This window comes from Plectropomus leopardus, chromosome 17, assembly GCF_026936395.1.
Source record: "Plectropomus leopardus strain MGB_pleo_1.0 chromosome 17, ASM2693639v1, whole genome shotgun sequence".
Classification (NCBI taxonomy): domain Eukaryota; kingdom Metazoa; phylum Chordata; class Actinopteri; order Perciformes; family Serranidae; genus Plectropomus; species Plectropomus leopardus.
Window position 1 is genome coordinate 29,501,241 of NC_142192.1, and position 17,668 is coordinate 29,518,908.

Here is a 17,668-nt window from a genome sequence, read left to right on the forward strand (position 1 = left end):
CTGGTTGATACGTCTGGCCACGATCCCGACTGAGTGGCCTCCTAATTTAGCTGATGTGGTTACATAATCTCATTAACCCCAGGTTTCCTGTAATTCAGAGGGGCGACTGCCTCTGTAATTTGACACATCCTCCCTAATCATCCACTCCTTCCTCTAATCCTCCAATCGCTGGGACGCCATTACTCTCTATGCTTTGTTTGTTTGGTGAAAGGGGACTCAGCTGGGGGATTGAAACCAGGTGACTCTTAAAACACTAGTGAGACAAGTTTAAAACACAGCTGCTTCTGAGTTTTGAGCTTTCTCTGAAGTGGCCAGAAGGTGGCACTGTTAGTGAAGCTACTGCAGATACAAATTTCCAGAAGTGGAGGAGAACTTAATGAGACTGCCTTGAGTTAAGAGCTATAAAGACAGCTGTTATTTCTGCAGCTATTACCATGATGCTGGTCTTTATTTTTCTCACTTTAATGTTGCCTTAAATGTTCCTGTGGTCTGAACATTATTCTGCATCTTACACCAGTAAAAGCATTTTCCCCATTAGAGCCTGGCACCGTTCAGTCTATTAACAACTGCAGCAACACTTTGTGTGTCAACACCACCTTTGTTTTAAAAATACTTTCTCTCTGTTTTTACACGCTGTTAAATTTTAAAGAGTATGTTTTTTAAAAAAGTGGATATTTCACATTGGAAAAACTGTTTTTTTGCTAACTGTGTGCTTTTTTCTCTTGTGTTTTCTTGTAGGTAAGTGGCTGTTCCTGCTGTTTAAACTGTTGGTTTGATTTGTGGCTCCAGAGGAGGCCGTTAGGCGGCACAGAAACGGTGAGCTCCTAATGCAACGATGTTCGACGGTTTTACAAAATTATGCTCTCTGTTCTTGTCACAACCACTCCATACCATTGATCCAAATTCCTCTTCCACTTTTTGCACACCAGCTTTGTATGCGGCCGGGCTTTCACATGAATACAGCTTTTCTTTTGGTAGAATAATGATAGTGACTTGTCCGCCTGTGCTGCGGTCGTTGGTGGCATGAGAGGCTGCAGGATGTTCGTCATCGTGTCTGACATACTCTTTGCTCTGATGCCAAGTTGAATCAACTGCATCTGATCTGCAGCTCGAGGCTGTGTCTGTCTCTGTCCCTGTCTCTGTAGTTCTTTCTCTACTTCTGTATCTTAAATGAAATCTTTAACTATTTGCTGAAAGGACAGAATCACATGTGATGCACAGTCTGTTTTACAGTCTCAGAGTCTGCTTTTTGTGTGCTATTAGGGCTAAAACTTATTATTATTAATTTCATTTAATTTATCATTCAATTTTTTCTTGTTTTTTTAATTAGTCATCTAAAAAAGAGAGACAAATGATCCTCAAAACTTCCCAGAACTCAAGGTGACATCTTATATATGACATCTTGCCAGCATCTTTTTTCAGTTGTGCTCCTTGAAGTGAAAATGAAGTGCTCCCCATCGCCCTGCTAGCGCTTGACACACACACACACACACACACACACACTCACACACACCCACACACACACACACATTCACTCACACACACACACACACACACACACACACACACACACACTGTCCAAAGCCTGAATTCTCAATTCACAACAATCAAAAATCAGTAATTGTCATCAGTAAATCCTCATAATGGACAGCTTTTTTTAAAACTTGAGAAAATTGTCTTGATGTCTTTCAAAATTATGGGAAGAAGGCAACGAAAGAAGAAATGGCCCAAAAATGTGCAAGAAATATGTAAAAAGTACAAGAAAGTGATCTGAAAATTTGTTTTCAAGGAACAGGATATGACCCAGATTTTTTTCTTTAATTCTGGAACAAAATTTTAAATCTGTAATTATGATAATTCAAAATATAGTTTTTCCCTATCTTTTTTCTTTTCATAAACATTTTTCTTTTCTTTTTTTTTTTTTAAATCTACTAATTCCTTGCCATTTGTAGAACATTTCTTGCCATGTTTCTCATTGCCTTTTTTTCTGTGTTTTTAAAAGAATTTGCACAAATGCACTCAGGGTTAAAATGGTTAAATACTAGTGAAAGACATTTGAAAGCACCACAAGAAAATTAATGTCACTCCAGGTTTTAAAGGGTTAAACAAGAAGTTGATTTTTCAGCGTTGATTTGCTTGTTGGTAGACTCTGATGCTTCCTTGTGTTACAAAGCTTCCCTGCAGCTCAAAGTACTTCAAGTTTCCTACACACGATACATCTACTATATTTTTTCTTATGTAACGATCCAGAGTGGGCTATATTCAGGCTTCCCTCCTCCTGACATTTAGCTTTGTCGGTAATTGTAAGTTATAAAGCCGTCGTCCTTGTGCCATTTCCAGAACTTGCCTGGCATGAGACAGAGTTATAAAAGCTTCAGGGGCTGTTTGTTTGCCAACCCTCACCGCAGGCAAAACAGCCGACAACAGCCAGCAAGGCGCCCCGCCATCTGAAAAAATCTTTCCTCGGAGGACCTCTCCTTTTTACCTCTCCCCTACAGAAACCTAGGAGTTACTATCACATGTTTCTCTCATGGTGGTGCAAAGTGTGGGAGTGATCTGGAGGAGGACAGATGAGAGGGGAGTGGAGCTGCACAGAGGGGAGGTGAAACACTCAGTGAAAGGGTTTACTTTAAAGTAGCCCCTTTCACACTGTCACCGTCAGCTTTATGAGGAGGGCAGAGCTGATATATAGGATCCCACTAATGGCACCACACACATATCATGCTGACAAAGTGGCCTCACCGTCTCTCCTAAAAAAGGGGTGCAATTATGGCGGAGTGTCATGGTGCCAAACTGCCTTTAAGTTTTGTTCTTGCTTATCTGGCAGTCAGAAACACCACCGTTACCTTAAATTCCCTCTGGTGATATCCTCACAATGGCTGCAGTGTGGAAAAAGTGTCTTCCTCATTTGGTAGTTAGAGTCTAAAAAGATGATGCTCAAAGTCTGAGAATTAGGATATTTTAATGAGCTGTGGAGCTGGCTGATTGAGGCTTTAATGGTGTAATGAAGAAAAGTGCTGTTTCGGCTGCAACAATTTTTTCAGTTGTTTTTCCAGAGCCAATATGCGTCACTAATTTCTTTTGATTTTTTTTTTAATATGGAGAGAACAGGCGACTTTCATCCTCTGAGCATCACTGGTTTATATACCAGCTTTAGCCATGAACAAACCAACACGTTTACACTGTCCTCTGCAGATGTAGAGCTAATCTCTTTGGACATCTGATAGAAATTGTGGAATTTGTGGCTGCAAAGTTCAGTGTAGTGCATATGTTTCTGTGCAAATTTTAAGTTCTGTTGTCAAATTCAAGCAGTCACTATTAGGGGTGTGATGGCACACTGACGTCACAGTTGCGTTCATACTCTAGTGTAGGACTCAGTAGGCAGGTTTCCAATACAAACAAGCAATATTGTCGAAATGTCAATAAAACACAATTGCAAGATGACTGCATGTCCATTGAGTGATATTATGCGACTTCTCCTCTCATGATAAAATTCCAGTAACCATGGCGATGGATGTTCAAAACATTAGCAGGTTTGTTTCTATTGCAGCCACCGCACTAGCCGTCATTTTTCCAATCGAAGGCTACGTAGGCGTGTTATGCGAGCGATGCTAGAAAGGCAAGCCCCTTCTACATGGGAGCGACCACACATGAGGGATTTCTGGGAGGTGATAGTCCATGATTTCACAGAGGAATTGTGGATTCAAAACTTCCAGATGATCCGCTCAACTTTTGTAGAGTTATGTGATGCAATAACAGCTCTTATAGCTCCTGCTGCAACATGAGGGATCCAGTTCCTACTGACAACCACATAGCCATAGCATCATGTGAGCTATAAAAGCCTAAAAAGTGTTTCCATTGTAGTTTTATGAAATATGGCTTTTTCGAATCGCCTGAAATATGTGTAGAGTGTAGAAACTTTTTTGCTATAAATTGTTTTTCTCAAAGTTGACATTTTTCCAATTTCAATTTGCACACTTTAACGGTTAATGGAAACCTGCCCAAGAAACATTTCTGCATCACACTGTACAAACACTTTCCCTAAAGGCAGCAGGCCACAGCAGGATATAAAACTGAGAAATTAAAAACACCAAAAAACATAGAAAAACATGAAGTAAAATCTTGTGGCTCAATTGAATTTAAACATTCAGAGCACCCAGACACATATTATCCTTGTCTTGTACATGCTTCTCTCTCTCTGTTGTTGTTGTAGCTGACTGGGAGCCTGAAGGCATGTTTTTCAGCTCTGGCCGTTTATTTGTACTCGCTTTAGTGTGACTGGTTAACATGCTTATCTGCTTGTTGTGCTAACCTCAGCACCTGTTGCTAATGACGCACAGGTTAAAGTTTCCTTTCCAAAACTCACACTACGGTTCTTTTTGTTCCTCATTACTTGTGTATTCTGCGTGCACCGGACCGTGACCCCTGTACTGTGACAGTTCTGCAGGAATACACAAACAGTTACAACCCATACCACCATAAATCAGTTTGGTTTTGGATTTGAAAGCCAAAAGAATTAAACTTAAATGAACGCTCCTATCCTTTAAGTGTCATTCCTTTTAAGCAATAAATATGACCGTAGTCTGTTTAAATTCACAGCAATTAAAATGGAATCCAGTGGTGAGCCAGAGTCACAGTAAAAAAAAGCACGTTAGAGTAAAAACAAAAGTTCATAGAAGTATTTCGCACCACTCCTGCAGCATAATTGACTCCTCTTCTGTTGATCGGTATGTTCAGTATGTTGTAAACAATCCTGGCTTCACCAAAAGATAACTTAAAATGTTGCTTCCAGCAGAGCTTCTGAGGGAGGCATTGATGCAAGAATGGTATAAATATCAATGTTGTATGGAGAACTTTGACTGTTTGGGAAATACGAAATAGTGGAGATACTCCAAATATATGTTTTCAGTGGAGTATTCTTTTAATAATGTAACTTGAGGTGCCTGTGGTCGGATTTATATTTGGGGTTTAGGTTTTATGGACTGGAGATGAAATGTGTGTGTGCATGGAAACATGACAAAGCGCCCTCTCCAAAATAATGTCAAAACCAGTCTGAACCCACCTCACCCTGCGTCCACGCTGCCAGTTTTCCCGTCTTTTGATGTTTTTATCATCTGAAACTTTTGGATTGACGGTTGTGGTTACGTGGTGATGAACCGCTGAGTGACTTTCACTTCCAGGAAGAGTCCTTGTGTTTTGTTTGTTGCCAGTAGCAATCCTATCTCCTCTGACCACTGCTCTGGCCTTGTGTAATTACTCATATTTCCATGGTGTGTCATGTTTCTATGGTTACAGGCATTCCTGGTCGACCACACCCCACCGCTGGCTTTTGATGAGTCACTGCAGTAGCCAGACACACACACACACACACACACACACACACAGGGAAACTCTCATATTTCCTCCTTTTCTGTTGCTATGGTGTTGTTCCTCTTAATCACATGATGCCCTTGTGATCTGATTTGGCAAACTGGCGACTCTGGCAAAGTGCAGTCATCCATTATGAGCTTTCCAAGTCGGCCATTTTAGCTAAGCGATCCACCAGATTAACTTTCGTCCCATCACCTTTGCTCCGAGCAGCATTTCCACTTTAAATGCTTTATATCGTTGTTTCGACACCGCAGCTGCTTCATGCCTCCCTGAGATGCCTCACGGGGTTTTCTCATAAAGTAGCCGTGGCTCGGCCAAACTCATGATGCACGGCCCTCTGAGCGTCCATTAGCTGCTCACACTGACAGCCATTTTACCTCAATTGCCCTCCAGACGGCTCAATGCTTTTATACTGAGCAGCATTTATAGCCTGGGTGGTTTGTGCAATACCAGCTGAAACTTTTTGCTTTGCTTTCTCATGGCAAACATCCTGTTGAAGATTGGATTTATGATGTTCTTTCCTCAGACCCAAATTAAAAACATCTCAAGGGTGTTGCAGATTGAATGATACGTCACAGTGTGTGTTGCATGCCCACTCAGACATGCTCGCCACCTTTGTGTTGAAAGTCTTGCACCACTGCCTGAATGATAGGACTTATCATCCTGCAGAGTTTGATTTGAGTTTTGACGTATTTCTCTTGTCTGTCACTGCTTGTCAGCAACAGAGCAGCACCCTGCAGGCGAGTCAGACTCGGCTTCTTGCTCAAGGACAATTTGTGGTCGTGAAGGTGTAAAACCATGGAAAGCTTGGGTGGCCTCACTGGCCTTCCTCACCACAGCTGCCTTACAGACACAGATGGTGTCTTTATATCCCAGATGGGATAAAGTCAAATCTTCATACACACATTTGGTGTGTAAATCACTGGCTTCATGTATAGACTGTAAAATAATGAACTTAGCCACCGTGACATCACCCACTGGCCTTGAGTTCAGCATTTTGCCCATCGCCATGTTGGGCTTTTAGAGCCAGAAGTGACCATAGTTGGACAAGGGGGGGACAGTCTGTCACTCAAGCTGCCCCGCCCTTAAATATGCTTAGATTTGGGTCTTAATAATAAATTAACGGGTGAATTCACATCCTACAGTTGTCATGAATGTTGAAATTAGCTGTAGAGACCAAAACTGTTTTATATACAGGTCTGTAAACATGTTTATTTTAGATATGCCCACTTTATGCCAGTCCCATGCAGTTTGTTCCTGTTTTGATTCCCAATCAAGAAAAGTCTCGTAGAGCTGCTTTACCTCATCAACAGGGAATTAAAAACTGTTTTGAAATGCAAATTGAATTGAAAATGTGATTTAAAAAATGCAATCAATTTCAAATGCAATGCTTCAATTAATAGCTATTTTTTTTAAAAAAAACATTGTTTTACAACCCTACCTTTTTTATTCATGATGAATTATGAGCCAAATAAAGTTAAAAAGCTCCTGTGTTGGGAGGATGAATAGAGAAAGAGAGACCCTGAACACCTAAGCATAGGCATTTTTAATAATGGTCTTTTTATCTATTGTGTCCAAAAATCATCATTAAACAGGTGTTCAGCCTTGTGAGTCAACTCAGGACATTTCTTTTTTTAAATAAGGCACATAAGGGGATAATCAGTCTTCCTTGGGAAAATATGTTCTTTGAATCAGTTAAAGATTTTTTAAATTCAGTGGACATGAGGCGGACAGATGTTAGACCCGACTCCAGATCAGAGAACAGATGGAACGTGGACGAAGACAGATGAGGTGGCACCCTTTGATACAAAGATATGCAGGGAATTTCTATCACTGCAGACAGTTTATTAAGCAGAACAACCTTAGATGTCTATTAATCAGCATACCGGGTGCATGCTAGATTGTGATTGTTGCAGAGTAGTCATTCAGATTATCACCAGCTGTGTGTGTGTGTGTGTGTGTGTGTGTGTGTGTGTGTGTGTGTGTGTGTGTGTGTGTGTGTTGTTTTAGCAATGCTCCTTTAAGCATTTTTCCCACCGCTCCATTTCCAAATTTTAAAATGCAGAGTTGCATTTAACAACTTGGAAGACAACCATATAGCTTAAATTACTCGCTATAAAGTCTGAGCTGGAATGCAGAGAGCGCTTCATCTGCCAGAGGAGTTTAATGGGTTTGTTTTTAAAAGCAGCCACTGTCACCTTGACTCGTCTCCATTCTCTTGCCGTCTGCCACTTCCTCCATGGCAATGAGCTTTCATCACAGCTTAAAGAGGGACACAATGAACCAACTTCTTATTTATACCAGGCGAAGGTTACGCATGCTGGGTTTCTTATGGTTACACATATTTGCATGGGGTAGCTGCTCAGAATAACCACTATGTGTTGGTGATTTTCGCCATCCATTCTTGATTTTAGGAAGTTTCCACATCGTATATTAATTCCCATTTGTTTGATAATTAATTTATGACTCATTATAAGCTTTTATTATTATCTCCACCAGCTGTAAGCCTGGAGTTGGTTGTATTTTTTTTTTGCATGTCTGTATGTGTTTGCAGGTAATCTTGCAAACTACTGGACCAATCAGCCTCATATATTGTGTGCACATTTATTTGTTTGCTCAAGGACTTTTTGTGGTTGTGGTGAACCACAGTTGTTGAAAAACCTATTTTGTTGACCGTATCTTACTGTCATGACTGCTGACTCTTCACTCCGCCTCCTCCATAATGTTTGGTGCAAGTCACACAGTCGGTGTGCTGTGCAGTTTACTTCTGGAGACGTTTTGGTCTCCAGATTTTGCTGTGGAGTGATTGCTCTTGACTTTCAAGCTACTCTTTAATACAGCGCTGCAGACATGCAGGCAGTGAGTGGCATGGAGGAGATACTTGGCACAGCACAACTTAATATGCTGCTGTTTTTGGCTTTTGTTTGATATCTTTGATATCTTAATAAAATATTGTTGCACATTTGCAATTAATTGTCAGTGCCGTTAGCTTGTTTACTAAATTGCGTGAATGCTGCCGTAACACTGAATGTCCCACTGAGCCTTGTTTAAACTTTAAAACTTTATATGGAAAACAAAACAATCTTCGAATATTTACATTGAACAGCCAAATCTGATTCGACTGACATAATTTGGAGTCAGTTACAGTTCTATATATTACACCAATTCAGTATTTCACATACACAGTCTGTTAGCAGAAGACATCGATCTGTTCTGTGCAAAGATTATTTTGATCAGTTTCTGGGACAATTCTGAAACATGCTGTGGCACATCTTTTGAAATTACTAGATTTGTCTGGCTGCATTGTTCTTCGCTGGGAGATATCTGAATTCTACTGAGAACACTTTTCTAGTTTATGCATTTGAATTTTTTTGTAGCCAGTACTTTTTGTTTATGAGAAGAAAGGCTTTAGGTGAGAGCTTAGGTTTGACGCAGGTACAGACTGTTTCATTTCTCCCCATCTGTATTTTGGTGGTGGTAACCAAACAAACGACTGTTGGTTTTGTTTGATTCAGAGCCAGAGGACAGGTAATGAAGAGCACATGGAGATAAAGTCTCTGCATCCAATGAACCAACACAACACAGGCCTCAAGGTTTTAGATGAGTCAAAAAATTCTTGCTCTGTGAGAAACACCTGTTTTCTTCCACAATAAGCGATTTTTATCTCCCATGCCGTATATCAAGAATTAAGCAAAGCAGCAGTTCAGCCTTGTTTATGATTTGTGATTCATTCTTCCAGATATCTTCCCTTACCGCTTCAGTATATCACTCTGACTATCAAAATACCAGGGAACTGGCACCGAATATTTGCCTGGTATGATCTGCTGTGGAGCCTTTTCTTGTCTGGCGCTCACATTATTTGCAGTGTTTGTTGCCATGCCATAGTAGGGTGGGGTTATCTCCATTTGCAGAGTTCATGTGAAAAAAAAAGACTTTGAAATACATCCATTTGTATTTGTACAAAGTTTTATGTGGCCTACACTACATACTGCAGAAAGCCCCCATTAAATAGAAAGAATTATTGACTGATACAGTTTAATGCAGACCTGCTGGAGTCCTCACTAGGCTTATCGCCTCGTCTGCATGCTGTTACTCCCAGCCATTTGTTATGAAACATTGCTCCCAGTGGAGCTGGAATCTGTTTCACATTCATTTTCTTGACAAACAGGGTGACAAATAAACAAGCCAAAGGTGATTTTCATTTAGGGGATTAAAAAATGTTTGCACGGGGTGAATTATTTAAACAACGACTCCTTGAAACTAAACAGTGCTAACAAAGGTTCAGCCGTCTTGGCAGAGCTTTTTCAGTTTGCTCATCACTTTCCCTGTACCAGGTCCTGCGCACAGGCTGGGACTCTTTAAGAGACAGTTCATACCAAAATCAAAAGTATTACAATCTGCAAAGAACACTGTAGTGAGTGCTTTTTTCTAAAAAAGTATCATGACCGTGAAACCATGTAGCTGTCAGATGAGGGCACAGTTGTACTGCCTTAGTTAAAGGCAAATGGGAAAAAAACACCATCCCCTGCAAACATTTTCCAAACCTCCTCCTTGTATTTTTAGCCCCATTGGCAACAGTGGTTATCCTGGACTCCATATTGCTTTCCAGTGTCGATCAGTCACAGAGGAGGCTGAGTAACAGAGAATTTAACACAGGCACAATTGTCCTCTTACTTAAAGGAAAGAAATGACCTGATGGCTTTTCCATTTTAGGTTTGCAGAGTTGGCGGGTTGGGGATGTGGGCTGTGAGGGAAAATGAGTGAGACCAGAGATCATGGATTCTCTCAGCGGTTGAGTCTTAGCTTTGGTTTTTCCAAAAGAAAATCTCTGACATGACTTCCAAGCTTTGGAAACCAGTCGTAACTTTGACAGTAAATTGCTTTGGGCACCTTCGGCAGTTTGACATACAAAGAGTGCTTTTCATTTTGTACCCATGCTTTTTGTCAAAGTGACACGGTAAATTGAACATCACTGTTGCTTTGTAGACTTGCTTCAGCTGTGTGTTCTGTTTTGTGTGGATAGTGGTTTTTCCCTCAGCCCCATTGATAGCTGGTAGAGTGTCATTTCTGATCAGATGAACCTTTATATCTGTCGGCTCTCTTCCCTACCGGACACACTCGACCTGCTTTTACAAACAGAGCATCAATTGTACAACAGCTGTGTAATTTAATCCTGTTAATTTTCTACTATAAATCTTTACACCAGACAAAGGATGCAATATTTCTGAGTGTCCTTTAACATAACTAAATGAGAAGATTGCAGTCGAAAGAGGAGTAAAGCCATCAATTCGGAAAATAACATTTTTGACAAATTCCAGGTCGAACAGAGACCTGTTTATTGTATTTTTTTTCTTGAACTATTATCCATTATATACATGTAGGAAAGAAAAGTTTGATATGCAAAAATATCAGTCTCAAAAAGTAATATAAATTAATAAATGTAGTAATGCCCATCAGCCCCACAGGGTACAAATGTTCTCTACTCCCTCTGATCCTTTTACTTTCTGTTCTGTGTGCACACACCCCCTTGAATTTTCCTGCTTCTCGCCACTCATCCACACAGTTTCTCCTTCGACCGGGGACTCAGAAAGGTAGGAGGGGTTGTGAGCATCGCTGTTTCTCCATGCTGACTCATGATGACAATTTGGGAAATAGATCCTTTATCACAGTGAAGTAAAACTGATTCTGAAGGCGAGATTTTTTTCTTGTTTGTGTGATATGACTGCATGCAAACACTGTCGAGTGGAAGTGGTCATAAATATTTAAAGAAGAAATTCCTTGAAGAGCTTAAAGAAAAGTCAAAATGGTGGCTGGAATGGTAATGCCCTTAGCAGAGCTCAGAGCGATCTATGAGCTTCTCTTTCGAGATGGAGTCATTGTGGCCAAGAAGGACAAGCGTCCGCAGTCCATACACCCTGAAGTCAAGGGGGTTACCAACCTAAAGGTGATTTGCGCCATGGGCTCTCTCAAATCTAAAGGCTGTGTCAGGGAGACTTTTGTTTGGAAACATGCCTATTACTATCTCACCAACAAGGGAATTGCATATCTGCGAGATCGCCTGCACCTGCCACCAGAGATTATGCCTGCATCCCTTCAACGCATTCGTCGCCCTGTGTCCTCAGCTCAAGTCCATACCATGAAAGGCCTTGCGTCGTACATCCCAAAACCAAAGCCTGGGAGTGAAAGCCAAGAGACCATGATGGACAGGCACATTTACCGCCACAAGAGAGTTGAAGAGAGAGAACAATCTGAGAGGCCTCCGATGAACTTCAGAGGCTCCTACCAATTTGGTGCATCAGTTGGCCAGCCTGGTGTTCAGACCTCTTTTCAGAGAGACAAGGATTTCTGCATAGAAGATTGGCATTTGGCCATGGGGGGCAACAGGAAAAAGTTTGGAGCTTCTTGTCTCCCAACTGAAGACAGAGCCACCAGATGTCCTGACTCAGTCAAGGAGTCAAAACTACCTGTTTCTTTTGTCGCCTCTTCCCCAAGTGCACCAAAGTTCTCCAAAGAGTTTCCATCTGTTCACAGGACTCATGGTGCTGCAAAACAGGAAGTCTTGCAGAAGTTCGTCAAGAAGACTGCTGTCTACCCACCTGCAGCTTTTGAATGTGAGACGATGCAAGACGTCACAATTAAGAATCCTACAGAAGATTTGATCACAAATGTGGCAGGAGGAGATAGGGTAAATCTAGCCTTGGACATACCTGGAAAACTAGTACCTGATGTTGGACCTTTAGTGGATGATCGGCAAACAATCCCTTTGTTGGCAGAGCTTGCTGTTAAGGAAAAACAACAGGACGTTAAAGATGGAGAAGGTGTTCTTGAAGAAGCTAATGTGGTGACTGAGGAAACTGTTGAGAAACTGTTGTCATATGATGTTAAGAAAATGAAACAGCTGAATTTTGAGGTCTTCCGCCCAAAGACCAAATCTAAGACCCTAAAGTCTGCTCCTGACCATGACCTAGCAACCTCTTCAGCAACAGCCACAGAAAAAGTAGTAGATAGCATTTCTCTTGGAGAGGACACCAAAGAAGTCGCGGAGGAGTCCATTTGTATACAAACCCCAGAGACCTCCACTAGTGTGGCCTTTGAGACAATTTGTCCTGGCTCTGCAGTCCCTTCAGAATGTCCAGTTATTGTCCTGAAGACCACTCTGCTTCATAGAGACCCTGAGGAGGAACAGCATATTCAGAGGGTCTGGCCTGACTTCATTGAAGGTTTGAGCTTGTCTTATTCTTCCTCCTCTTCACCCGCTTCCTCCTCTTTCCTCTTGTCTGCATTAAAAGCTGTCTGGGCGTTGCTATGGACACTGTTTGTGTTTGGGAGGTTGAGAGAGGGATAATTTGATCTTCTAGCATTAGAAGAAGCACTGTCGTTTTCCATACAGCTAAACAACTACCAGACTGGCAATTAGGTGTCATTTAGCAGGATGCACAAGGAACTGTGCCAACCTGTGGCTTGCTTGCTTGACCAGTCATGGAGTATTTTATATCTACATTTAAATCTAAAATGATAAGAATCTCGGGCTGCCCCTTAAAGGTCAGAGGCTCAAATCATCAGTCAGAGACCTTCGATCAGCTGAGATTGCTTCAAGTCGAGCAGTTGTTTTTTTCTGTGCAGTGTAACTCCTGGGGACATTTGGTCCCCAGATTTGCTGCGGAGTGAGTGCTCTTGACTTTCACACTACTCTTTGCAGGGAGTCAAAGAAAGACTGCACCGCAAGGTGAAGAAGTGGTGAATTTACAGCTCATATTTAGTTAATACAAAACTCTCTCTGGTCTTAGTTTGATATCGAGTGTCGGCAAAAAAATGTATGAGCGCATTTGTGATCCTTTGTTAGCGCCGTTAGCATGTATACTATGTTATGCCGCTGTCGCACTGAATATCTCGCTGACCCTGTTTGAACTTTAAAACTTTTTATGGAATATAAAAAGAATTCGTATTGACATATTCGTATTGAATCAACACACGAACACATCTCTGTATAGGAGTGACAGCCATTGCTCCAGAAAAAGCTCTTTCTCCTCATCTTTGTTATTATCTGCTGTCAAATTCACTGGCATCTGAAACTCAAAAAATACCTGTAAGTCTTCAGCCATCGCTTTAGAGTGGACTATTAAGGCACATGGATCACTTACGAAATGGGAGCTTGGAGCTTTTAGTACAGTGTGCGGATCTTTTGTTTGATTCTTGCCTTGATTTGATTTTTTGATGCAGCACCCGTAAAAGTACTTTGGATGTGCGTACCCTCCATCTTGCTTGTTCCAGCCAAAAATATTGCAATATAATTTTTGCCCATTTCTAATTGAAATCTTGATTTTACCTTCCAGATAGTACTCTATACACGTGTAGATTTGTTGATATTGAGTTGTTTGCACATGGAGTTCATTCTGCCACCTGCTGGGGGAAAAGAGATCTGCTATAAATGCTGTCCTGCTACTGTATTGCACGTTATTTCGGTGCACAGATCGCCCACTCATTTTCTCTTCATCTTGCAGAACATGCAGCATTTGCCAGAGTTCCCATATAAATATTTAAAAAGACTCAAACAGCTTGGTGATGATGTCTGCATGAGCCACATGTTGAAGTTCCAGCCTTTACCTTAATACACAGCCCGCCGGAAAATTTTCCATTGTCAGAGCAGATATATGACTAAGCAGAGAGAGACTGGGAAATGTGAGCCCAATTAAGCCACACTCAGCTTTTCCTGCCTGTGCCTCCGCAAGAAGGGCGAAGCAGCAGCAGTAGCAGTCCAGATGAGACCATGTGGCAGTTGCCACCTTTCATCTGCCCCTCAGTGTTTTAGCCCAGCCTGCAATGAACGTAAACTCCAACATTTAAAAAGACCATACTGTATTTGAATGGAAGAAGCCACAGCAGCACACAGAGTCACCAACCTGCTGTCTCACATATGTGGCTTTTATAACGTTATATTAGAGAAATCAACAAGAAACCACTTGAACTACGATGGAAATGAATTATACTAGAGACTTCATGGAGGCTTTGATTCAACACGGCCAAGGTAGGAAGAAGTCTTCGTTGTTGGAACAGTTCTGTCTTCTTACCAAAAGGTGTCAGCACAGAAATACTTTATGGTGAGTGTGAGCTTGTGCAGAGGACCAGAGAGGATGAGGCAGGTATGGGTGTGTCTCTCACGGTATCAGATAACAGTCCAGGACAGGGCGTTGTTTCAAGTCTTCCTAAGATATATTTGCACAATGTGTCTGGTTTATTCTGATCCCAGGCGCACAGCAAGTGTTTATTTAGAGAATAAGAGTGAAGCAAATTATAGTTCACAACTTCACACTGAAGACCTTGAGTTAGACACCACCCACGCTGCCTGGCACGGTCAGCGATCATGTTCCCTGGTGTTAAATCTAGGGGGTGTGGGCGGCAGGAGAGCCCCTGACTGGCTCCTCCACGTCTCTCTCTCCCCTGACTAAGATTGTCACGGGTGAAGAGAAGGTATCACAGTGAAGTACGAGGCCTGGGTGGGCTCGGGAATCATGCACAGCTGCATAGATAACGTGCACTGACTGCATGTTGCCTTGAATAGACGCGGTGTTATAGTTTTGCTTGGTATTAGGCCCCTGATATGATAATATCACAATACTTTGGTCATGATACAATATTTATTATGACTATTTGAAATGTTTTGTAGTTTGTTGAGGTTACATAAATCCTGATTTATTACCTTTTTGGTGAGTTGCAAATTAAGGAAAAACTTTGTCAACATGTGTTTTTATCCAAAAAGATAGTTTTCAGTCTGTTCATCTCACTTCAGTCGCTTTTACTGCAGCAACGTGTAATTAGTCGATGAAAAGGTAATTTATTTCATAATTCCAGTAAGATGCTAAAAGGTTCATTTGTATTTGCAATATACATTATTTATTTACTAAAAACAAAACCTTACATCCATGTAGCAAAATATCACTATACTACTCTTTATCGATTTCTTCCACGTCATTTATATCCATGCGACTGATTTTTTTTTAAATGTATTACTTCTGTATTACTATAATTTTGCTGATAAAATATAAAAGAATAGTTACCCCTCTAAAGTAAAGATAAATATATATAATCATTATATAGATGAAGATAATAAACAATCAGTTCTGTTAAACAGAGAAAAGTAGTAAATCCTCAAAATCGAGAAATTGGAGCTATAGTGAATGTTTGGCATTTTTGCTCATTAATGATCATCTTTGTCATTTTATTAATATTTTTTTCGTCAATGTCTATCTTTCTTGTTTTATCAAAGTTTTTGCAACTGGATGGTACAGGGAATAGTAGTCCTTAAAAGTTCTTAAATCAGTTCAACACAACTAAAGAGAGTTATGGCCAAAATTAAGCAACACATTTCTGCACGGATGCGACTGTAAAAATGTGTGCAAATATAGCCAGTATCTTAGATAAAAAACTATCCTCTAATATAATTATTTTCTAATGTCAGTCAAATGATCCAGCTCTCACGTTTTAGCCTTAAATCAAAGCCATTGTTATTAGGGTCACACAGTGTGATCCATATCCTGTGGATGTGGGGGCATGTTTTAACTGTCTTTTTCCACAGAGGAGCCTTTGTTATAGTAGCTTGCTGGCATAAATCATGTTTTCCGCTCTTTGTCTAAATCCTCTAAGAAAATGTGTCCCTGGGAGTTTCTGCAGCCCTGCACATGGATTCCATCCAGTGGCGCTCGTCAGAAACCACCACGCATGAGATGCTGTTTCCACTGAGGAAAGCCTCACAAATTAAGTCAAACTCGCAACGCCGTCTAGTTTTCACTTCCCAGCCGAGCCTCCGGTTCTCCTTTTTTTATTTTTTCTCCGTGCTTTTTCAGCACGCCCCCCTGGTTTTCATCAGAACACAATGTCGCGAGGTCAGATCTGACTCCTTGGCAGTTCAGTATTTTCTCTAAAAGTTGTGCAGACGCTGAGCAAAGATGGACTTATGCTGCTGTTTCTGTCCAGGACCGACAGTCGGTAGGTTTGATTTTTTTAAGGTTTTTTTCATATTAATCTCTGTGTTAGTGCATGTGAGGATGCTACGACAGGAATAACCTCTCTAGAATTGAATTTCCTGCATTATGCATGCCATCTGAGGACAATGCCACTCCCAGCATCAGTATCTCTTCAGATGTTTGAAAACGTCTTTTGACATTCCTGTCATTGCTCACCTACCTGTGCTCTTTGGGGAATCTTTGTGAGTAGTGATTTAAGCATTTTAAGTGAAATGAAAAGATTTTTTGACTTAACAGACTGTGTGTGGATGTGAAGTTTGGCTTTATTGCATCCGTGTGGGTATGCAGAGTATGTATCACAATATGGGAATCATTGAGCAAACACATACCATGTGAAGAGTGTGGGAGGGGGCCGACTCCTCCCATAAAGGAGTGGTGGAGTGAATTTATTCCAGACATCTGTGCTGCTCCTTTGGTTTTATTCCCTTTGCTCGGTCTTCACTGTAACTAATTGCCAATTTATGCTGCCAGTTTCTGAGGCTTGTGGGGATTTGGTTGACGTTTTGAAACTGGGATCATATGAGGTCTCAGCCAGAATTAACTGCTGAATGAAAATAACTCATACAATCAGCCTTTATTCTTTGTTATGAGTGCACTTAAGCCACTGTTCCCAGCTCCTTTTGAGGCAATTGTAGAGTAATATTTCACTTGTAAAATGACAATTTGTACACCAGCTACTCATCCCGTGTTACCTTGAGTTTGTGTAGAAAACTTCGCCTTTTTTGTATGCCTCCATAGGAGGAACCGATATGCGTTTTGCATTTTACAATGAGCCTATAAGCAACTTGATAAGAAATGTTTGTGCAAGAAATAAGTACATTTAGAAAATTATTTTTTTTTGTCAGTGGAAAAAAGAAATAATACTAATACTCATAAATATATATTTAAGCTTATGTAACAGAATTATTGTAATTTTTAAGGTCTTTTCCAGGTAATTTCCATTGTTTGAAATTTTTATTTATTTATTTTTCCTTTTTTTCCAGCACTATTCTTGTACTTTTTTCTTTTTACACAATTTTTGGGTCATTGTTTTTCTTTTGTTGCTCATTGCCTTTTTCCCATGTTTTCGAAAGAAATCTATCAAGTTTCAAAGGTTTAACTTAGATTCATGAAGAGTGTTTGTCTTCCTTGGATTCTCCGCTCAAGGTGGAGGCATGGGAGAAAAATCATCAATAATGTTCTTTAGTATTCTTTTAAATTTAAGAACTCTGACATAATGAACCGTTTTTTCAGTCTGTCAGAAGCTTGTACATCAGAGGACTGTGCTGAATTCTCCT

The 17,668-nt window shown here is 40.7% G+C and overlaps 2 protein-coding genes across 12 annotated transcripts in view; both read left to right on the forward strand.

Annotated features, from left to right (window-relative positions):
• pleca (plectin a) overlaps positions 1-17,668 on the forward strand; it is a 134,509-nt gene that overhangs the window by 52,200 nt on the left and 64,641 nt on the right. For 2 of the 11 annotated variants that reach the window (XM_088090118.1, XM_088090121.1), the window contains exon 1: positions 16,195-16,353. The exons of the other annotated variants lie outside the window; for them this stretch is intronic. In XM_088090118.1, the coding sequence (XP_087946244.1) occupies positions 16,314-16,353 (40 nt within the window). In that variant the 5' untranslated portion in view covers positions 16,195-16,313. Of the gene's footprint in view, positions 1-16,194; positions 16,354-17,668 lie in introns of those variants that run through there. 11 annotated transcript variants of the gene reach the window in all.
• LOC148186690 (uncharacterized) lies at positions 11,174-12,715 on the forward strand. The gene is made up of 2 exons (XM_088090735.1): positions 11,174-12,109; positions 12,296-12,715. Exons 1-2 carry the CDS (start codon positions 11,174-11,176, stop codon positions 12,713-12,715), a joined length of 1,356 nt encoding a protein of 451 aa, XP_087946861.1.

Excerpts from the sequence above, each read along its gene's own strand:
- LOC148186690 (XM_088090735.1), top strand. The coding sequence starts at position 11,174 with ATGGTGGCTGGAATGGTAATGCCCTTAGCAGAGCTCAGAGCGATCTAT. Across the intron at positions 12,110-12,295 it reads TACCTGATGTTGGACCTTTA|ACCAAATCTAAGACCCTAAA; the intron begins GTGGATGATCGG and ends TTCCGCCCAAAG.